The sequence below is a fragment of the Colias croceus genome, chromosome 13 (genome assembly GCF_905220415.1).
Source record: "Colias croceus chromosome 13, ilColCroc2.1".
Lineage (NCBI taxonomy): Eukaryota > Metazoa > Arthropoda > Insecta > Lepidoptera > Pieridae > Colias > Colias croceus.
The window spans coordinates 538,951-563,785 of record NC_059549.1 but is presented as its reverse complement, the minus strand read 5'-3'; the positions used below and the strand labels follow the sequence as shown (position 1 = coordinate 563,785).

The window sequence follows — 24,835 nt, the reverse complement described above, 5'->3', positions numbered from 1 at the left end:
AAATTGTATGCCTCATTGACTATTAAACTTTGTAAGTATTTGTGTTTTAGCGGGACTTTCTGTCATATTTTTTTTAAGAACCTTGATCAAAAATGTTCTGCTTTTTATTTTCTTTCAACGATGCATGAGGATATAAGGTTAGTTAAAATTAATATATTAATCCTGTTTAAAAAGTAGTTTATATAAGAATATACGTCTTAACCTTATTAAGGTAACAAACAGGTTTGATAGAGGAAGGGAAATAATATGGATTGTGGAAGTTTATGTGTCTTAAGGATATATTTTAAATAATTTTCTTTTTTTTGTAGGATATGAATTATAAATTAATGCGTTTTGTGTTTATATGGGGTTATGGATTATTTATGCACTGAAATATTTCCTTTTGATATATTTCTTATGAAGATAGTAACTATTTGTCAATTTTGATTTGATTGCTACCTAAGCCTGTGCGGGAATTCTAGTACATACAAAAGACTTGATACTACCACATTCCAAAACCTTTAAGATAAAATCGTCCCACAAGAAACGTCTTGAAAATGTTACGCTTTCCCGCTTAAACCTCTCAACCGATTTTGATGAAATTTTTCACAGACAAGACAGCCGGGCGGACTTTAAGAAATAAAAAGGGGCCCCACTTTTTCTCTTCTTCTCAAGAGGAATCAGGGAATATTATGAATTAACTATATTATAATAAGTATCGTCATTAAACATATTATTTAATATTGCCTAATCCCATCCCATTAAAATTGTTACACACGCAACGTGTTTACTTTAATTGTAAAGTTATTACCGTAATTTGAGTCATATTATTATTTAAACTTATACAATAAAACTCGGTATATAGACTTTGGAGTTTGGATATTAAGTATTGGTGAATGGTGAGGTATGGAATGAATCTTTTTAACCGACTTCAAAAAAAAGGAGGAGGTTATCAATTCGGCCGGTATATTTTTTTTTTTTTTTTATGTATGTACACCGATTACTCCGAGGTTTCTGAACCGATTTACGTGATTCTTTTTTTGTTCGATGCGGGATGGTGTCGAATTGGTCCCATAAAAATTTTATTCGGCTAGGCCTAGTAGTTTTTATTTTATGAGCATTTTTGTCTGTACTCGATGACTTAATTTCAATGTAGCAAGTAACTTTGATTCACTTCCCGGTAACCGATTGAGCTGAAATTTTGTATACGAATGTAAATTGGATAGCGATGAAACATTATCATGACATGGAGCTGATCTGATGATGGAATCGGAAGGTGGCCATAGGAACTCAGTAATATATTGACTCAACTTTATCGAGTTTGGGCTCGTTTGATTCGTGTTGAAAAATACACTAAAAAGTATTAAATAAAAATAACTGCGTTAAAAACAACCGACTTCAAAAACGGAAAAGTAAGAAATAAAAAAGATTTGATATTATTAATTACTACATATTATTTTTATGTGCTATTTATTAAATAGGTTTGAAGTCGGTGCCAAACACTAAGCACTTAGTATTAAGCCCATGCACCGACATCAAACCTTTTTAGTAAATAGCACATAAAAATAATATGTAGTAATTAATAATATCAAATCTTTTTTATTTCTTACTTTTCCGTTTTTGAAGTCGGTTGTTTTTAACGCAGTTATTTTTATTGTGGGGGTAATCATCCTATCTTACTAATATTATAAATGCGAAAGTTTGTGAGGATGGATGTATGTGTATGTATGTTTGCAACCCTTTCACGCAAATACTACTGAACCGATTTCAATGAAATTTAGCATACATATAGAGGGTAACTTGGATTAACACATAGGATAGGTTTTATCCCGGAAATCCCACGGGAACGGGAACTATGCGAGTTTTTTCGATTTTATTTTAATGAACTTTCCTCTTTTGTTGAAAGCTTATCACTTTTATTTCGTTTTAATTTGCTTTTTCTTATATTTTTAGTGGTATTATGATACAAACGTCACAATATAACATTCCCTAAAAAATCCTGAATATTAAAAACAGGAAAAAGATATCAATTTACCTCTTTCAAATATAATTTCCAAGATGAATGCCTCTTGAACAGTTTACGAAGCACATTATGATAACGCCTGCCCTTTCGTGACATAAAGCAAACTCGATCTTGACATATATTTATGTTTACTTGACTATATTTATCACTGTATCGTCTTTATATTTAATAGGTACTTTTACATTGTAAGTTTATATTTAGTTTATCTTCCTTGAAAAGAGTATTAAATTATTAATAAGTTTAATACAGATAGTATTTTTCAATATGAAAGTAAAATCAATATTAATCACACACATTATAATCTCTAATAAAGTTGAAGCACAGTAAATACTGTAGTTGAAGTCTATAAAATTTCAGATAGGTAATCAAATATCTACTGATTAAATGAGAATTTATAGAGCCAGCTAAAACTATAAAAGAGTCTTTAAAATAACGTAAATTATCGTTTCATTCCTAATAAACGATAATTTCATACGAATTCTCAAACTAATTCATCCTTAATAACTTAAAGAAAGTTTTAAATACAATAACCACTTAAAAGTTCTATTATAAAATCTTAAATAGGTATGCTTATTCATCTAAAATGGGTTCATTACGCGTATCTAAAATACAATCACATGACATTTACAATCGAGATAAATCATCGATTACTTAACGAGTCCAAAATCGATATTATCATCGAGTCGTGAAGATGAATTTGGTTGATGTCCCAACGGCCGTGGGACGTGATGATTTGAAACCGATTGTGATGAATCGATACTTTTGTGCGGTGAGAACTCATTTTATGTTCCAATTTTATCGATTAATGATGTATGTAGTATTTAATGTATTCTTTTAATCATTCGTTTGTCTTAGCTTGTCGTTTACACGTCTTAGTACCATTGAGATATACATAGCACCTAACTAGATAATAATTTTTAAAACTTAGTTAGAGCAAAAAAATGGCGCACAGATTTTGTTCGTGGTGTCTCCTCCATACGTAGTACTATCATCTCAAAGCTTAGTACATATTTTATTATGTTACCTTCCATTGTGACGATCTACAAGTTTTGTTTATTTACAAAATGAAGCTTATTGCTGTTCAAATTAACATTTATATATCAAATCTTATTAATTAAATCACTTCCAAAGTAAATCTACAAAAATATTTACAACACTTACAGATTTATAAAATTTATGGAGAAGCACAATTATTGCAAAATGCGTGACATATTATATTCTTAAACAAAAACTAGCCTACATGAAAAATAATTTTAATTCATTAATTGTGTTCATTATTTTATTATTTACTAGCTTACCGCCCGCTGCTTCGCCCGCTTTGTCTAAAACCTAATAAATTATATACTAAATCCTTCCTCTTGAATCCCTCTATCTATTAAAAAAACCGCACAAAATCCATTGCGTAGTTTTAAAGATTTAAGCATACAAAGGGACATAGGGACAGAGAAAGCGACTTTGTTTTATACTATATTGTAGTGATTCTGAAAAAAATTCCTACAAAAAATTGAGCGTAATCCAGGCCTTAAAAGCAAATCTGTGTCACTTTCAACTAAGCTTTCAACTTATGAAGTAGATTGATTTACAGTACCTACAATATGCAATAGACTAGGTCATCTCTTTCAAAAAGAACTACATAAAACGATTACAACAAAATTCAACATATTACAGCAATCATCTCTAATGATCTCAATACACATTTAAAATAAATCTAAAGCTAAGTAATAAATGTTGTTAAACTACGAAATACTATAAAATAACGCAACAGAAAGGATGGTATATTATTATAATTTGTCAAATTTGACCGTGATGTACCCAATTTGGGCAGAGCAGTCACGAATTTGATATTTATTGTCCAATCTAATAATTATTATGTTCGTGATGATACATTTCTAGGTTAAATAAAAATTGTTATATATATATATTGATGTGTAAATCTATACTAATATTATAAAGCTTAAGAGTTTGTTTGTTTGTTTGTTTGAACGCGCCAATCTCAAGAACTACTGGTCCGATTTGAAAAATTCTTTCGGTGTTAGATAGCTCTCATCAAGGAAGGCTATAGCCTTCCTAGCCTATAGGCTATAATATATAATCACGCTAAGACCAACAGGAGCGGAGCCACGCGGGTGAAACCGCGGATTGCAGCTAGTGTTATATATTGATGTGTAAATAACATTATATCTGTTTACAGAGATAATTTGTAACATTGAGTAACTTCCTTTTTGAAGATGCTTTTTTGTAGAACAACTGAACAATATAATTATTTAGTTCACGAACTTTAATGAGGCTAAATTTAATAAGGTTTGAGGCATTTAATTCGGCTCGGTACGTTACTATGGTTCGTTACCATTAAATCTTTAATATTATAAATACGAAAGTAACTCTGTCTGTCAGTCTCTTCTTTACGCCTAAACAAAGATAGTTGGATACCTGAGGCTAGACATAGGATAGGTTACATCCTGGAAATCCCACGGGAACGGGAACTATGCGGGTTTTCTTTTGACTACGAGGGCTAACTATAATACCTAGTCTGTTAGAAATATCCCTCAACTTATTAATATAATGAATAATCACTGCAATAACACATTATTGACTTAAAAGCTTTGTATTTACCAGCGCTACATTCTCAGCTTACTATTTCAATTCTGTTTATATCTATCGCATAGTTCACCTCTGTGGCCTTAACCTGTGCATAGAAATCGGTCGCATAATGTAATCTGCTAATAGAAAGATCAAACTGTCAAAACTAACTTCACCTTTTTAATGCTGAGGAATATGTTTTTATATAGCAGCTTTGCCCCCGGCTTCGTTCGCACGTGCGTAAGTTTCAAATTAAAATTAAATTCTTCAAAATGTATCCTAGGTATATGTTGCTGAAAACTAAAATAACAAAAAAAAACCTATTTAAAATCCGCCCAATAATTTGATGTTTTTATGTGAAAACCAGGCAACAGTCTTATTTTCCTAATTTTATTGATTGTTTGGCGATTGTTAAAAAATAATATCCCAAAAGTTTTTGTAAAAGTCAATTTACCATTTTATTAAGCGTCTAAAGCAGTGAAGCTTTTGGAAGTCATGAATAAATTTTATGAAAGGAGACGCGTAAAAAAGGATACCAGGATCTAAAGTCAAGTCTATAAAATCTATACATATAAGGTGTTGGAAGTGTCCTATGTTAAATAGAAAATTAACTTAATTAAGCCGCGCCTATACAGGAAGGCTAAGTGTAACGGAAATACGCTACTTTATATCAATTATCACTGCACAAAAACTGTTTTAACCTTAATAATATGCATATTATATTCACTCTACATTTAATGAATTGAAATTAAATTTTATCCTAAAGATGCATATATTTACAATATGAATCGAAAAATATTAAGTGAAATGAAAGAAACAATATAGGTGAAAGTCAAGTCTTCCATATTACAATCAAGGTAAGTAATTTTTTATTATATTTAAATGTAGCGGTAAATTTAGTTGTGTTAGAAACAGCAATCCAAATAGTCTTGTACATTCATTTTATTATTTTAATCAAAAACTAACTATTTGTACTTCTCTTCTCTCTTAACTTTAAATATATTCATTTAAAAACAATAAGTTTCCAATAACAGTTATGTGGTATTACTAAATAACGCGTTTAACAAAAAGGAAGTTTATTTATTAAAATATAACCTTATTATATTACCTACAAATTACGTAAATCTCATCAAATCTAAACTTATTTATATCGACAAATGTCAATCAATAAATATTTAACGAAACAATATTTTAATAAACACCGTCCTCGTTATTGTTTTGCAATTGAACGAAACAAATCGATTTTTCGCATCAATTATTTCAACGTTATTCCGAAAACTTGCACCTTTGCACCCAAGGAAATAATATTGTAATAAGAAGGTAATAAGTGAGAACAAGCTAAAGTTCATTTGTTACTTTATTGCTTAAATTGGTCTTTTCTTAAATGATCCATTTCAAATAGGCAATAGGGACATTGTGGTGAATAGGTCATTGTCTTTTATCTATAGTAATAACTAATATTATAAAGCTGAAGAGTTTGTTTGTCTGTTTGTTTAAACGCGCTAATCTCAGCAACTACTGGTCCGATTTGAAAAAATTTTCGGTGTTAGATAGCCCATTTATCGAGGAAGGCTGTATAGCAGGAGCGTAGCACTGCGGAAAAACCCGCGGGGCACAGCTAGTTTGTTATATTTTAGTAATTAAGAGTCTAAATTCACAACTATATCTAAATCTTTTATCATTATGAATTAATTATTTTGAAATTTACCTACATCCATGTGCAAAATAGGCGACTCATTCCAGAGATAAAGGTGGCCTAACAAACAAACTCTTTTCCTTATTATTCCATAAGCTAATTCCTAGAATATCAATTTGTAATACTTATTTATAATTTTTACCAATATCACCAAAAAGATGATACACAACATTCACTCAATACTAATAAATAATAATACTAATATTTTTCCATTGTTTCGAAATATTAACAAATCCGTTTAACAAAATCAATAAATTGTATGATAATGAAATACATAATATATTAATGTTAATAGAATCAAACACACATTTTGTATGCAACTTGCACATTAATGACCTGCTTTAAATTATTTTGAAATGCAAAAATATACGCAATGAATAAGTTAATAGATAATAATATACTTATCTAATAATAATACCACATAATACAATTATTCTTCATGACGTTTGGGCTCTAGAACGTGACAAAGGAATATAGGCATACACACACTCGAAGAACATAACCTATTTTCGGCCGCAGTCGGACACAAATACATATTTTTTTAACATACTTTATGATGTAAATAACATCACTCTATCAAATAAAAAATTGTAATAAGATGAATTCTCCATTCTCTAATTTTCGCAGATTAAATAATGATGTCATAAGAATTTATAAATTATTTATCACCTATTTTAAGAAGATTTTGAGCACCCGGATCAAGATAATGATCTAGAATATGCATTATTTCGTAAATAATTTGAGCCTAATATTTAATTTAATTATATGTAAGACGTAAGTATAATTAGCATAATAAACAGTGCAACTTTGAAGAAATAAATGCTTGCTTAGACATTCTGGTAAACGATGAACTATTTTATTATAATCAGGAAAATTGAATTCAAGTTTATTATCATCAATGTTAATTATATTGTGTTGCAGATGACAAAATACTGTACATATCGTTCTATTTTTTTTATTTTTCATATATATCTATAAAATTTAAATTTTGAATTATGAAGTCACATAGGTCGCAAAAAGTAAATTACAAATCACTAGGTAGGTACATATAGTATAAAGCAAAGTCGCTATTTCCGTCCCTATGTCCCTTTGTTTGCTTAAATCTTTAAATCTACGCAACGGATTTTGATGGTGGTTTTTTTGATAGATAGAGTGATTCAAGAGGAACGTTTTAGTTATATATAATTTATTAGGTTTACAAAGCGGGCGAAGCCGCGGCCGGTAAACTAGTATACAAATAAAGCATACTTTAATCTCACGTTCTCAATTTCGCAATCAGCTTGGAATAAGAACAAAAACATATACACATATATAATATACTTAGTTATTTATTAGTTACATAGATAATAGTAGTTTATAATACATAGATAATAATAGAAAAAACACGATGTTTACGACATTAAATAGAGCACTTGATAACCTTTTAAAGTTCAAGTAAATACTTATTAGAAAGACATTCATTTATATAAATTATCAACAAAAACTTGGGGGTATAAAGTACGGTTGTATTTTTTATTGATATAATAACAGATCCTTTTGCATTTTATTACCTACTAGCTTCCGCCCGCGACTCCGTCCGCGCGGATGTCGGTCTTCGCGTGGATGGTTTATTTATCCATTTTGAGTACCTCTGACAATAACATCTTATAAATATCTATTGGACCCAATTCCCAAATACGGCTAGGCCTATAATAATACGCAACGTGTGTTCGCGGTTCTACGGAACAACGTCTATGGATAAAACTGAAAAATTAAGATTATTTTTTTTCTACGTATTTTTCCAGGATAAAAAGTATCCTATTTTACGCCCAGGATAATAAGGTATAATTATACCAAGTTTCATCGAAATCGCACCGCTAGTTTTCACGTGATGCCTTCACTTACAGACAGACAGACAGACAAAAATTTTTTTAATCACATATTTGGGTTTGGTATCGATCCAGTAACACCCCCTGCTATTTATTTTTTTAAATATTTTCAATGTACAGAATTGACCCTTCTACAGATTTATTATATGTATAGATAAGATTTTTTTTCTAACCTGATATAAAGTCCTGCATATTAAATTAGTTTTACATAAATTAATACAATTATTATGGTCGATTACTTAAATTATTAGATGTAGTATTATTATATTATAATTAATAAATAGTATTTAGTTACTAATGTCCAGTGTTCAGATAAGTAGAAATAATAATAGGTAACCAAAAAAATAATTCGATAAATAATCGAACAATCAAACTTTAAGAATCTTTGATTTACGAAAATATTGACCCTATTGTCGCAGTGGTAACGACCTTGACCATAACCCAAATTGTGACGATTCGATTCCAATTACCAGAAAAATAATTATTTTCGCTGTATAATTTCATTTAAAAAATATAGATTACAATTTTCTGTAGATCGCTCTATTCAAAATAAACATACCTACCTATTTAGACATTCTATTGTAGCAAGCTATTAACAGAATCCTTTTTGAACTAGAATCTAGATAAAGACGAGCAGCTAGGTACTCTCATACAGGATGGAAAATTTCTATAGGCCCTGTAGGGAAAGTAGGTAATTAAAATATTGGAAAGAAAGAAAATTTTTGCCGAAAGAGAAATATTCTTGAAAATTTTGCTCTACTTAGTATTTCAGATCCTTCTTCTCCAGGGCTCATAGAAAATTTCCACCCTATGTGTAGAAAAATAAGTACTTATCTATGTTAATTATTACCTAATACAATAACGATTGAATAACTACTATAATTGTGAATAAAAACTATTGTTTCTCACCTGAGTCGTAACAGTATAGATGCAAGTGAGTGTTGCACACAACAAAAAAAAGTTCATTCGATTCATTTCGACACAGTATCAATTTGACATCACTTATTACAAACTTCTTGCAATGATAACGTTATAAAACTCCAGGCTCCTAATTAATACTAAATTCTAGTTAATCAACTCTTTATTATTAAATGTATTATTAAAATAACGTGTTTGTGCAAGCTCGTTTCAAAATTTACATTTTAATAATGAATAATGAATTCATCATAGATTTCGTGGATTGAAACACTTCGAAATATCTTATAGTTTATATATGAAACTTAATAAATCAATTTAGTTAAAATTATAATTTATAATTGACCTAATTCAGTTGTCGCTTCTGTTTGATTGTATAATATATTACATCAATCTACATACAATTTTTATGTATTTATGCAAAATAATACGAGTTCAAACAAAAAGTAATAAATATTGTAAATTAATTCCATTCAATGTTTTAAACTTGCACAAACGTTATTTCACCCTTATTTATTGTACAGCACTACACTAGGGTTGTATAGAGTGTATAGTTTATCGATATTCGTTTCGACGAGTTTCGCTCGCGGCGTTCGAGATATTACTGACATTTGGCGCGAGTCTATCGAATGCCCCTACTTTGGACGTCCTTGGGCATATATATTATATACAATTTACATTGTTCGCGGGTAAGTTAGGCGCATCCGTGGTTTCGATTCTAAACAGGTCGTAGCAAAAAATTAGGTGTGTCAAAGTTCAGCATTGTCTGTTGTTTTGTCACGATTACGGACGCTTGTGAAGTCGTTTTGCATAATTTTTAAATATTTTTTTGAAGTGATGAATTGTATTTTTTTCGTGTACTTTAACTTGGTATTATGACTTATTTGACGACGCGGTTGGCGCAGTGGTAAAGTAACTGCCTACTGAGCCGACGGTCCCGGGTTCGATCCCCGGTCAGGGCAAATATTTGTGTGATGAACTCAATTATTTGTTCTTGGGTCTGGGTGTTATTATCTATATATGTATTTATTAAATATTATATTTATCGTCGCCTAGTACCCACAACACAAGCCTTAATTGAGCTTACTGTGGGACTAGGTCGATTTGTGTAATAATGTCCTATAATATTTATTATTTATTTATTGTTGTTGTATTGATAATGATATTTCTAACTAAACAAAAAGTAATCCAATGCACCATTTAAGGAACCATGGACCCCTGGACACGCTTATCTCTGATAAATTATACAAAACTAGCGGTACGCCCCGGCTTCGCCCGTGGTACATAATTACGTTTTTTCTACATAAGAACCATCCTCGTACTTCAAGGAATATAATAAAAAAAGAATTAACGAAATCGGTTCAGCCGTTCTCAAGTTAAAAATATAATACATATAATATACGTTCGCAAGTAATATTAAGATAGCGTTTAGCTACTATTATGTATTCTGTGATTAAGATTACCGGCTCACTCGAAATCCAATTGACTGCAGATAAAAACAAAAACAAAAAATTATCAGTATTCTCATCTTGACATAATTTTCAAAATCGATTCTGTAATTTCGGGGCTTTTACTTATTTTATTCTTCCTCGAGAACCACCATCTATATTAAATCCATCCACCATCTTTATCCGAATCGCGAAGGACTGGAACATGCTTTCTGAGTCTGTGTTCCCCGACAAGTACAATATGGGGGTCTTCCAGCGTAGAGTAAACAGGTACCTTCTAGGGAAGCGCGTACCATCGACCACATCACGCTTAACATCAGGCGAGATTGTGGTCGAGCGCTTCCCTATCGACGGTAAAAAAGCGACATCTTAATCCGGGATATAACCGGGATGTAACCGAGATAAAGCTGAAAGCGACTTTGTTAAATACATTCTAGATATATATACAGAAAATATAGGTAAAAAATAATAGGAATGACCTACAGGATGACGTTTATTGACTCCATACTATTTACGGTTGTATGGGAAATAGTATTAATGAGAAGAATTTCTCGCATTTTATAGCTTCTTATCGATCATTTATAATGACGCGAGAGACAGATGTGCAAATAAAAAAACTAGCAACTGCATAGAGTTTTATACACTGTATGTTTATTTATTTTTAAATAAAAAATAAATTACAAGGAAATACTGATACTAAGTAAATACATCTAAGTAGATATCGATAATTATTATGGTTGAAAGTGAAGTTAAGTCATTTTTTATCACCTCTATTCGACGTAGATTGCATTGGAATTGCATATTATTGTCAATAATTGATTAATTGACAGGATAATAAAAAGTTTATGATTGCTACAAAAAACTTATAATTTTTATTATAAATATCTATTCGTAACTGTGACTAATTCATAATAATTTACTGGCGACAAAATACAAACGTAAATTCGTTAAAACCTATAACTTAATAGAGCCAATACCATCGCATACATTATAGTACGATGACACGCTAGTTGCTTCTAACAAAAGCTTCATATTTCACTTAAAAATAATTGATTGAAGTATTTGCCTTAAGGGGGGTTAGGCGGTCAGCGAAAATTCAGCTATTCGGGCCTGAGGTAAGCGGTGAGGGGGTCCGCGTTTAGTATGGAATCAACGTGCTCGAAACTAAAAATCGTAAGCGCCATTTACATTTTTATATGAAAGTGAATGAAAATATTTAGTATTTTCTAAATCTAAAACAGTCACGAAATCGAGAAGGTAAATACCTATGTATTTATGATTTTATACGAATTATTATCGTAAAATACGGTTGTAATGAGCATTTATATGATATTTTAGAGGTAACTTCAGGATTTTTTATGATCGAGCAAAATTTTTCCAATCGTGTTTTGGAAACAGTCATCCCATCACACATACGTTCTGTAATACATATTAGAAATTTCAGTGCGAAAAAACTTCAATATTTTTAATTATAGCTCATAGAAAACAGTCCATTTTGCCATGTTCACCTACTAAGGGCCCTTAATCAGACAATCAGAGATTACCCTACGGCAAGGGTCGGCCATAAAAACTGTACTTGGGTAATTAAGATCGTGTCAAGGTTGGAACAATGATTGACAAACTAACAATTGAATCGTGATTAATGATATTCTGATTAGCCAGTCCGGCAAAATTATAAATTATTTAACGCGCTTGACACAATTCATACGTACCTACGTCAAACGTGTCAAGAATGTATAGAAATTGGCAGTTGTCAATTATTATTTTGTCATTAAGCTAACGCACGAGCGTTTGATTAAATAAAGCTTAAGTCAATACGCATTGAAACAAAAAATTCTGTAATGGTTATTTTTAAAATTCCTCATTGCCAGCCACACGCAGGTCTTCTGTGAGAACTATGGCTGGTTGTTGCGATCATAATATGAATTTGCCAATCAGTTCTTATCACGGCATAATCTGCCTGGAAATAAGAGGTCATAATACGGCCCCAGGTCATAATTCATCCAGGCCATAATTTGGGTTGGGAGATGACAGACAAATTTTTATTGAAGCCTAACCCTATCAAAGTTTTCCTTTCCTATTGGAGCTGTGGTCATTTGGATAGTGGCAGATTTATTTCAAAATATCTAAGTACATGTATATTTATTTGTAAATGCGTCAATTCTCTTTTTATAAAAGTAGGTACAAAGGCTTAACCGCTCTACATTATAAATAACATGTAGATTATAAGTATATACTTGTAGTTATGTATTTGTTGCTATCTGCTATAAAAATGATATTAATCTATTTTTAAGAGGAAATTGGGTAACCAATTGAAACAAAATGACCATATCAGATTTATAATCAATTGTACTAAATACCAGTGTCAAAGTAGGGAGAAAGATTATTGATAGATAAATAATTTATTGATTCATAACTAAGCCTGCATTACTCTTAAGAAAATACCCTAATATAATAGACTACAGGCCCGTGTTGAAAAAAATTATGGGTCATTTGATCCACCAGGTGACCTATCTAGAACGATATAAGAGCATTAAATAATAAGATTCAGCATTATGACATCACTTGTAAGCTGTCCACCTGAGTGCAGATGAGAATTCGAAAGTTCAGGTAGAGATTTTTTCCTCTTGTCTCCATTATTTTTGTACGGCGTTGCGGAATAATGGATTAAAAGCAGTATAGAAATAGTATGACATAGATGCCGTACACCATCAAATGACCAAATTTACCCCGGCAACTATCGAAAAATAAAAATAAATTCCGACTTTGTGGACCACCATTTTTGTATTTTCACATTTTTCAACACGGGCCTGTAGTCTATAACCACAGATCTAGATCTATAACCCAATTTGCTGAATATTTCTACTGCACTAGTGGACAAAAAAGTTTAAAATATCGAGAAAAATAATATCTAACCTTTTTTTAGGTTTAAAACCTAATAAAAAATCGAACTAGTAATTACTTTAAAGAAACATGTTAATTAGATTTTCATTGTATCGTCCACAGAAAAAGAAATAAACAATAATTACTCATAAAACATCCTACTAATATTATAAATGCGAAAGTTTGTATGGATGTTTGTTACTCTTTCACGTAAAAACTTATGAACCGATTACAATGAAATTTAGCACAAATATAGAGGGTAACTTGGATTAACACATAGGATAGTTTTTATCCCGGAAATCCCACGGGAAGGGGAACTATGCGGGTTTTCCTTTGCAAACGCGGGCGAAGCCGCGGGCGGAAATCTAGTTTCCTATAAGTTTTAATCACGAAATGAAGTTCATCAATTAGATACGATTTACTAATTAATTATTATAAGGCAATCAATCAACATTTGGACCTTGTCTGTTTTATTAAAAGGAAACTTTTTTTTTTGTATTTTTTCAATATTTCCTTTGGCCATCTTCTTTTTATACGCAGTTGAATAGAAAATCTTACTATTTTTTCTTTTATAATAGAGTCGTGTTTGTCATCAAATTGTTCCGAAACGGCTTAACTGATTTTCATGATTTTTTTTTTATGTTCTGACACAGCAGAGGCAATAATTGAGACAGAATAACAATAAGGTGTCTTGTCAGAGCGATGAAATTAGGTGGGTGTGAAAAAACATTAATATTTAATTTCTTTAGATGTTGGTATTATATAAACTACATAACATTTCGTCATCTCTAATCAAAGTAATAGTTTAGGTAATTGCTAAAACAATCACATTATTATATTGAACAATTGATTCTACTCAAACTCAAACTCAAACTCAAACATTTATTTATTCAAATAAATAAATCAACTCAAACTCAAACTCAAACATTTATTTATTCAAATAAAAAAAAAACTTCTTTTAGAAGCACTTTCGAATCGTCATTACAATTACCACCATTCTCTACAATTTAATTAAAAATTAAAATAAAATAAATAAACCTGAAGGTACTATGGTACGAAGGTAGGATATAATTTCACGGTGTTTAATAAATAAATGGATACAATATAAGGCTTAATATATTGCCGTCGATAAATTCTTTGTCCCTGACCGAAAACCGAAGCATTGTTGGTGAAACAATAAATAAATTCAACCCTGAAGCGAGTGACGCATCATGTATTAAATATATCTCAAAACATAATTAGTTTTGTATTTAAAAATGAAATAGAAGTAAGTTTTACCTATACTAATATTATAAAGCTGAAGAGATGGTTTATTTGTTTGTTTGTTTAAACGCGCTAATCGCAGGAACTTATGGTCGAAAAACCGATTTTTGACCGAAAAATTATTTCGGTGTTAGATAGCCCATTTATCGAGGAAGGCTATAGGCTATATACTTATATCATTACTCTAAGACCAACAGGAGCGGAGCAATACGGGAAAATCCGCAGGACACAGCTAGTAATTTATAAATGCTAAAGTAACTCTGTTTCTGTTTGTTTGAGAAGGTATATGCTAAAATATCCAAAACCGTTGAATGGATTTGATACATTTGGATAAATCAATCTTTAGAAGAAGATTGGGTAGTTTTTACCCTTAATAAAACACGAAAAAGGATCTGAAAATTTACTGAGAACAACTATTTGACTGCGTCAGAGCTGCGTTAGAAAACTGATTTAATTATACCCTTGTACCTAATGCATAGATACTAATAAATTTTATATTATCTGTGCTAATAATAAAAAAAATGTGTTACGTAAATTGCTTAACCGCAAAAGCTGTAAAACAGCTGAACTGATTCCCCCGAAATATGAATACGCACCTATATTTCCAATACATGATTTTCCTCATTATCAAGAATATGACTGTATGTAGTTTAAGGTTAACAAGCCAATACAAATGTCTAAAGGATGCAACGTCACTGACCGTTATCACCAATCAGGATTTATTGTTTAGGTCAGAGGACTTGTAGAGGGACTAGGTTTTTGGTAGAAATAAGGACTGATAAAAAAATAAACTTCTATCTTATACAGTGCAATTTTTTACCAATTTTAAGTGAGATCCATTTAGTCAAATTTTGTTAAGTATTCTCGAGTAAGAATTAAATAACAAGTGATAACTGCGTTAAAAACAACCGACTTCAAAATTTACAAATACCTACAGACAAAAATGCTCATAAAATAAAAACTACTGGGCCTATCCGAATAAAATTTTTATGGGACCAATTCGACACCATCCCGCATCGAACAAAAAAAGAATCACGTAAATCGGTTCAGAAACCTCGGAGAAATCGGTGTACATACATAAAAAAAAAAAAAAAAATATACCGGCCGAATTGATAACCTCCTCCTTTTTTTTGAAGTCGGTTAAAAAGGAAAGTGATTAGATTATTTCAAAAACATAGAATTTAATTTACAGAAGAAATTTACCACCGAATTTCAATTTAGTTATGAAGATTTCCTCCTCAAGAAATCAGTCAGTAACTTGAAATAAAAAAAAATCTACAGTGTTGGTTACTTATTTGTTAACTTAAGCAATAAGCATAAGTACCCTTTATGTTAAATAATATCCATGAGTTGTGGCCTTCTTAAGAAACAACTGCCTGATTCTCATAACAGTAAATTACTTAACACTGTCATCAACTTTTTAATTAGTCATTCCCCATACATTAATTTACTTAAGTCTCACTTTTCCATACAGCATGGTCACACAACTCCATTGTCGTTGATTTTGCAAGTGTTTAATTGTTCTATTATCCGAACAATCCAGTACGGATGTTTGCTAATAAATCTGTTTCATTCAATTCCAACGACACAGAACAAATCCTATTTATTTTCATCATCAAAAAAGAAGGAGCTATTTTATATTGTAGAAAATTAATTGTCTTTTGGTCCTAAAATAAACTTGTATTATTGTGGTATTTTACAAACGTTCTAGGTAAAATAACAATAGTCAATATTTTTTTTAATTTGGTATTTTAAAATGTTATTCTTCCTACCATTGGTTATTTACAGATTCTGCTCGTAACTTCGCTCAGTTGTTTAAGTAAAAAGCTATTCAATATCTAGAGTCTAGAGTCTAGCTAGGCTATAACAATGTATACAATTTATAATAGAAAATCAATTCAGATCTCTTCGGGCTTCAGAGGAAAAGATGTTTGCTTATCAAATATATAATATATATATTCAAGATTCCGTATTTAGCCTAGGTAGCCTTCGTATGACACATTTAATTTTATTTCTTGTAAAAACTCTACAATTTGGTTAGAAAACTCTGGATTATTTTCTTTGTAAAAAGCACAAAATTTGATAATATACGTTCCAATGCATGTCTTTTTTATTGAAGTTACCAAGCCCACACAAATTTTGAAATAATTTTCAGTTAACTATAGGTACTCTATCTCATTTGAAATTCAGTAGATGTACTTAATTTTTTAATAAATGATTAATGCGATAATTACACTATAAAACCTTTGACATCATTTGTTAATTAATTTAGTCGCAAATTAGTGTATATAACGCAATATGCATTGTATATACATTTGCGTATATATGATAATATTTTATGGTTGTGAGACCAACAGTAACCATACTACAATATCCTATAAACCAAGTTCCCATACTTAACTGATGTATTGTAATTGAAAAAATAATACGATTTTAGACTGGGTATAGGTAAATACTATAAAAGCTAGTTTTGACACGCTTCGCTGCTAAGCTTAAGGAAAATGTTGCAGTTTTCCTAAAATTGAAAACACGGAAAATTTAATTGTAAGCGGTGATTGAAACACGACTAAGCAATTCTTTTCATTTTATTCAAAAAATACTCTTAGTTTTAGTTACTTAGTTTTAAATTATTGTTTTGTTAATTTCATCGATATAAAACACACTTGCAGCTCGTTGGTGCGCTTTTTCCATAAAGAAGACAGACGATGTAGCGCTAAAAGAGATATTGCCTATAAAAGATAGATTATAGTCAAAGATAGTCACATAAAACAGACTATAAATCCCCAGAACATTGAATAGTATACAAAAACAGCTTTTACACAAGATACATTACACTTTAGGCAACATGTACACTACCTAATAATTATAGTTCTTCCTGCATGACATAAGGCTTTTATCACCTTTCTAAGTACCTTTGTGTGAAGCTTTTGTTAGAGATATCGTGAATGATGGGGGCGGTGCGTGAAATGTACAGACAATAATACTGTTAGGTTGTGACTATAGATTCGGAAAGTATTGCATACAAGCACAGATTATCTATACTTTTAGAAAATTGCTGTCAGATCTTAGTAGGTACCTAATCGCTTTTACTGATTTTGTAGTTAGAAAATATTTTTTCTTTTATACATATTGAAACTTTTCCGGTTCGGTTATATAAAAAGGGTTCTAAAAATGGCTTACATTGTTATTATTTGAAAATTGTTAGAACGATTCTTTCATTAAATTAAATAACTATGTAGTTATATGTACTATAATATGACCTCTATTTTTACTTTTAGTAGTGCAATGCATAATATAAAATGCTATTAAATGTTAATACAATTTAACTCTATATCAATTATCATCTTTAATATTACATTTAGAAAAATACTTAAATCTATTTTTTAGTTTTACAAAATTAAATTGAAATCTCAAAAGATAGTCTAAAAGATAAAACTAATAAAGACTAACGAAGATTTTCAACATCCTTCTTCATAATCTGGGGGCACGGTAGTGCCCCCGCCAAGACGAGCCAAGCGAACATGCGAAGCGCACGGGCACTACCTACCTTTTCTCGAAGCGCTTCGACGTTTTTTTGAACCCTCATAACTTGGGTTTGGATTATGCTAGATCAACAAAATTTTCGGGATATATTGTCAATAGCGAACTTATTGAACATATTAAGTTTTAATTACATTAGCTTTTATACTTCAGATTTTATTTATATCTAAAAAACGCTAATTTCGTCACTGACTCACTGATGATCATCAAAATTCTTAAGGTATTTCCTAATGTCCTAGAAAGCTGAAATTTTGTATGTAAGCTAGTATTAGCACACAAACAACAAAAAAATTATAAAACTTGTAACTTTCATCCCCCAACCCCTTAAACTAGGGGATGGGAGTTTGTATGAGACCTGTAATTTTAAATTAAATTTTGATGACGCTAGAGGTCTAATCTAATAATCTAAAACTTGGTTCCCCTAGATATATATATGTATAGGTACTCCTTGTTAAAAAAAAAAAAAACTTTAATCGACTTATACAATTTTGTTACAAACAACTTACAAAAAGAAATGAAATCCCACCAAAAACATTTTCATGTAAAATGTTGCCAAGACAAGCCCTTAAGACTCGCACTGTCAAAAAGTTATCAGATCTCATGTAGAGCCAAGCTTCTAACACTACACGCTCTAACTCTACAAGGCCTAACTTCACAAACTCTACACCTTAGTCAAAATATGTGGCTTGGCCGTTCGTTACTACAAGAACTAAGTATTGTATAACACAAAAGTAATGAACAGTGAATAATTAATGTTTCACCTTACGCCGATGTGAATGTAGCGAAATGGCCAAGCCACATATTTTGACTAAGGTGTAGAGTTTGTGAAGTTAGGCCTTGTAGAGTTAGGGCGTGTAGTGTTAGAAGCTTGCCTCTACATGAGATCTGATAACTTTTTGACAGTGCGAGTCTTAAGGGCTTGTCTTGGCAACATTTTACATGAAAATGTTTTTGGTGGGATATGTATTACAGGATGTTACAGTTTGTAACAAAAAATCACGGAAGCGTTGGTTGTTATCAGATGTCAAGTAACAAACTTAAAAACTAATTCGTGACTAAACTCATGTTCTTCTTTGTCTAGTTGAAAGCGAAAGTTTGTATTTAATTTTAGTTACTAGATTAGTCACAGCTAGAGTCATCCTACTAAGTTATTGATTCTGGAAAGAATAAATCTATTAAACAGATGATTTTTCATTTTGTTGAAATCAAAAACCACAAAATAATGTGTGTTTGCAATATTTATAATAATTAAAAATAAATAGCATTTTAATCGTAATTAATGCAAATATGATAGAGATTAACAACTAGGTTATAGGTTCTATCTTCTATATGTCTATCTTCAGTAAATTTTACACTTTCAAATTATTGTACTATGTATATCTAACCAAAATTCACGATAAACATGCAATGCACGAGTGTTTGCATTCTTGAAAGCCTCTTTTACCTACAATTCTATTTTCGTCTATATTGACTACTGGAAAATTTAATTTAATGTACAAATTGTTATCAGGAATACTTTTAAATAAATTGCCTTTGGATGATTATAATCTGATTAATAATAAAGTCTATCAACTATACAAACTATAAACGGCGTGATAAAATTAAAAACGCCTGTCAGAAAAGTGAGGCAAAACTCGAACATAATAAATCAAAATAAATGATGATGAAGGTTTAATCTCAAGGTGATATAGTTTATTTTTACAAGCTTATAACGTTATACGTTATATTATTTAAATTTAAACAGTTAAGTGCATGTAATATACTTAACGATAATAGATAGACGATAAGAGATTCTCAAATCGTTTTATTTTCCCATCCAATGCTTAAAGAAGAAGGTCAACGGTACCTTAATAGTTTAAATGGGTCAAATTATATAAATACCTCTTGATTGGATAATGTTACTGTATTGTATAGTAGGCCTAAATATTTTCTATTGTTTATTTTGATGATATAGTTACCTAATACCTACCTAAGTATTAAGTAAGTAATATTAAATATAATATTATGCCAAATGTAATATGTAGGTCAAATCATATAAATATCTCTTAATTGGATGTATTTGGTTGTATTCATAATACATATGGAGTATTGAATTATCAGTACCTAGGTATATAATGTAGAGCTTGGATATTATTCAATTTTCACACAGCTATCTTATTTATTTTTGACTATCTCTTCGCCCGCGGCTTTGCTCGCAACCGCAAGCACCTATAATATACATATGTGTATTGTTATCACTCGATTGCTCTTTTAGGATTTCCCATGGATTTTATTCACAAAATCGTGAGTAATCTGACCTAAAAATCATCGATATCGCTTAAACCGTGTGGTAATGAAAACCGATATTTTCATTATAAAATTATCAATTATTTATTTTAAGGATTATTATTTAAACTGCTCTTAGCCTGTCATATCGTAATATCGACCCAAATCGTGTATCCCACTTATATAATTTTCGATGTAACATAAGAATTATTGCATTAAAGCAATACTTGCAATTGAGAGGACGTGGGCGGTACGTGACAGACATGAACTATATTTATCTTACCAAATAATATATGGATTAAGAGATTAAAGGTCAGGATTTGTAGATCATGGTGTAAGTGCTTAACACTTGTGTTGTAAAATGCGTTTGATTGATTTAAGAGCTTTCCGCCCGCGGCTTCGCGTTTTCAAAGAAAAACCCGCATACCTATAGTTCCCGTTACGTAGGTACTAAGCTAACATAAAAACTAGTGTCGACACTTTTCCTCTAGCCAAAAATGCACAAAAAAGGTTAAGTGGTATGCAATACTCTGAAGATCACTTAACATTAGAATATGAAGGCGTAGCTTCCCACCAATTCTGTTATATTTCATTTCGTTATTATTTTATGCAATCATAATAATTCAAAATTGCAGCGTAAAAATAAAGAAAAGGTTCTTGTATGAACTTAATTGTATCATAAAGGAAGCGAGTCTAATGGGTACCTACATTGAAATTGAATATTTTCGTTAAATTATTTAAACTATAAATAAAAAACAAAGCTGTATAATAACACAAGCTAATAAAGGATAGGAAATAATACAACCACTTCATTAAAACGACTTTATTCATTACATTCCTCACCGCGTTTGACCAAAGTTCAAATAGGTATTCGCACTTTGTGCTACAATGCGTCATAATTCTCAACCATTTTCAGTGTTCCTAGCACAATAAAATGATTATCAATGAAGATTTTGACAAGTTGACGCGGCAAGGCGCCCGTCACTTCTGTTGTGTGATGTATTGACCAAATTGACTTACCAATGAGTAGATATTACTGGATGGAGCAACTATTAATTTGCTATAAACAAAAGTTCATAGATACGAATATGACTTAAGCGCTTATTTACGACTAGATTTCCGCCCGCGGCTTCGCCCGCGTTTGCTTAGTTTCCGTTCCCGTGAGATTTCCGGGATAAAAACTATCCTATGTGTTAATCCAAGTTACCCTCTATATGTGTGCTAAATTTCATTGTAATCGGTTCAGTAGTTTTTACGTGAAAGAGTAACAAACATCCATACATCCATACAAACTTTCGCATTTATAATATTAGTATAGATATGAGCCATTTGTACTAGCAAAAAGTAGAGCGGAGGACGCATAGTTAACTATTTTCTTCTTTTAATGGGGATGAAATCTATATAGGTTTCATATATTTTGAATGATTGATACCCATATGCATGTCGCTTCTAGATATGAATAAAAACAAACCACAAACCTATAATTGTCATAGTTTTCTCAGAAAAGTGTAATTATAAAAATGCACAGATTCTGTAATAGGATAGGATTCGCTTAGCTCACCCTGATACATAAGACTGGTCCGTAGTACGATTGGATTGCATATTTGTTTATCTTACCCCACTACACATTACACACCACCTTAAACCTTTACACTGATGTCAAAAATTCAAGAAATTTCTAGAATTTTCCAGAACTATATATCCAAAGCGCGGATCATTGTTACCGATCTGTCAGTTGACCCCTGCCTCCAAAATATATCACGACTCATAAAAATCCAACCTTCGCATAACTACGTGATATATGAATCACGATAGCATTCAACGTCATTGTGGCTCCATTATTTAACAAATAATCAATTTTAAAGGGAACATAATAAATAATAATGACTTTTAAAATAACTATTGTTACAGTGAGGTCTGTTAATTATGTTTGGAGGCTTCTCTTTGTTAGTCGAAGATTATTATAATTAAAATTGAAGATCTTATTAATATTTCACACTGAATGCTGCTTAATAATATAAATTAGAGATATGTATTGAAGTTTTAATGATTTAATTGGATAGGTAGGTTAAAATATGTATATTCATCTATCAGAATTATTCAGATAATACCTACACATATGAATATGAGCGCAAATTCTCTTTGTGTTATAATTATACTCAAGTCTCCAATCATACCCATTAAATTAATTTTGTAGATATTTAAACTAATAAGATGAAATGTTGGACGAAGAATTAGTCGAGAATATAAATGTTAGGTGTAGAGGTCCGCGCCACGCCGGCGTGCCGCCGCCGAGAGACCCCGGCGCGCCGCCGCCGCCGCCGGGTAACAGAAAAATTGGCGCCGAGTTCAAATTTTGCGCGCGAACACAGCACGCGTTGTTGTCTACAACACGGCAACGATAATAGACAATGCCTACTATATCGATGCCAGATGTTTTACTCCAAAAGCTAGCCAAAAAACACTCCAATAGATTTATTGATGGGGATGACGACGTCGCTCAAGAGTGTTGGAGATATTTGGCTACGGCTAACCCTTCAGATTTAGGAGATGTAAAGGGCAACATTCTTAAGTTCTGGGAACAAAAAAAAAGTTGTTTTTCCTGGGCTTGCCGAATTAGCGCGATCGCTTCTATCTATCCCAGCTTCAAGCTCGCCAAGTAAAAGGGTTTTTTCTGTAGCTGGGCAAGTCTTAACTGCGAAGAGATCGCGTCTAAATCCTGCAAAAGTTAACAAAATTATTTTTATCCATGATAATTATAAACATGATTTAACATTCATTGCTATGCAGACGACAGTAGGGGGGATGCTCTTTATCCCGGCCGTGCAAACACCTCAAAGGAAAGCCTCAATGAGAGTCGAAACAAACTTGTGCCTGAAGTCGAGTCTTCTCTCCAAGAAGTCTCGGATTGGGGCGAACTTAATCGAGTTCAATCCCCTAAAGACACAGGTTTGCGCGTTACCCGCTAAAAAGACCCCATTTGTCGTAGAACCTCGGTTTAATAGTACTCCCCTTAGTATATCGCCGAAAATCGGAATCCTCGGAGTTGAAATCTCGAGTGACGTTCAATTCCGCAGTCATTTGGAAGCGAAGGCTAAATTAGCCTCGAAAAAACTTGGTGTGCTCAGTAGATCGAGACAGTACTTCAAGCCGGCCCACCGACTTCAGCTGTACAAGGCTCAGGTGCGACCGCATATGGGGTACTGTTCTCATCTCTGGGCCGGAGCCCCACAGTATCAACTCCTTCCTCTTGACAGCATCCAACGTCGAGCAGCTCGAATTGTCGATGACCGTAGGCTTTCCGATAGGCTCGACCCACTGTCTGTGCGGAGAGACGTTGCGTCTCTCTGTATACTGTATAGAATCTACTATGGGGAGTGCTCTGAGGAATTGTTCCACCTTTTACCAGCCGCACAGTTCCACCACCGGACCACACGCCGTAAAAACCAGTTCCATCCGCACCATCTGGATGGTTGGCGCTCCACCACTGTCCGCTTCACCCGCAACTTCCTTCCGCGTACGGTGAAACTATGGAACGATTTGCCACCTGCGGTGTTCCCGAACAACTACGACATTGGGGCCTTCAAGAAAAGAGCTTATTTGTCCATAAAAGGCCGGCAAAGCACCTGTAACACTCCTAGTGTTACAAGTGTTTATGGGCGGTGATGACCACTTAACATTTTTTATTAAACTTAAAGAGAGATTTTTCTTTTGCCCGCCCACCCCCTAATAACTTTAAAAATAACTAGCCCACGCCGGCGACGCCGCGCCGCGCCGGGTGCCGCACCCGGCGCGCCGCCGCTGGGCTTTTGGACTGCGGCGCGGACCTCTAGTTAGGTGTGCCACAAACTTTAAAAAATCATAGAAAAATAAATTCAATTCGAATCAAGTAATAATAATTAACTTATTTGGTTATTTTTTTATTATTTTATATAGCCTATAGCCTTCCTCGATAAATGAGCTATCTAACACTGAAATAATTTTTCAAATCGGACCAGTAGTTCCCGAGATTAGCGCGTTCAAACAAACAAACAAACAAACTCTTCAGCTTTATAATATTAGTATACATTTTAATAGAAATCATAACGTTAGTCATTAGTTATCATCACATATAGATATGATTCATCCACACAAACCATGTTAATTACAAATGCAATTTATAATGAAAGGTCTCTGTATTTAATAGACACGATTGAAAGGTATTTCATATAATTTATTATTTATTGATCGCTTTTAATGAATTGGTTAATCTAGCGAAGGCCTTTAATTTGACATTGTTCTTACTGAGGTTAGAACTGTAGACTGAGGTCTAGAACAAGGTACCACACTATTATTAGGTACCATATTTAAGTTTATGTGTTGTTCTATTTTTGGC

At 32.0% G+C, this 24,835-nt stretch overlaps 1 protein-coding gene across 7 annotated transcripts in view; it reads right to left on the bottom strand.

Moving 5' to 3' along the window:
- LOC123696605 overlaps positions 1 to 9,663 on the bottom strand; it is a 46,409-nt gene extending 36,746 nt beyond the window's left edge. The window contains exons 1-2 of one of the 7 annotated variants that reach the window (XM_045642897.1): positions 9,569 to 9,663; positions 9,056 to 9,194 (exon numbers count right to left, since the gene is read on the bottom strand). In XM_045642897.1, the coding sequence (XP_045498853.1) occupies positions 9,056 to 9,121 (66 nt within the window). In that variant the 5' untranslated portion in view covers positions 9,122 to 9,194; positions 9,569 to 9,663. Of the gene's footprint in view, positions 1 to 9,055; positions 9,212 to 9,558 lie in introns of all 7 variants that reach the window. The other 6 variants (XM_045642896.1, XM_045642900.1, XM_045642898.1 and 3 more) reach the window with 6 other exon arrangements.
- Between the last annotated feature and the right edge of the window lie 15,172 nt (positions 9,664 to 24,835).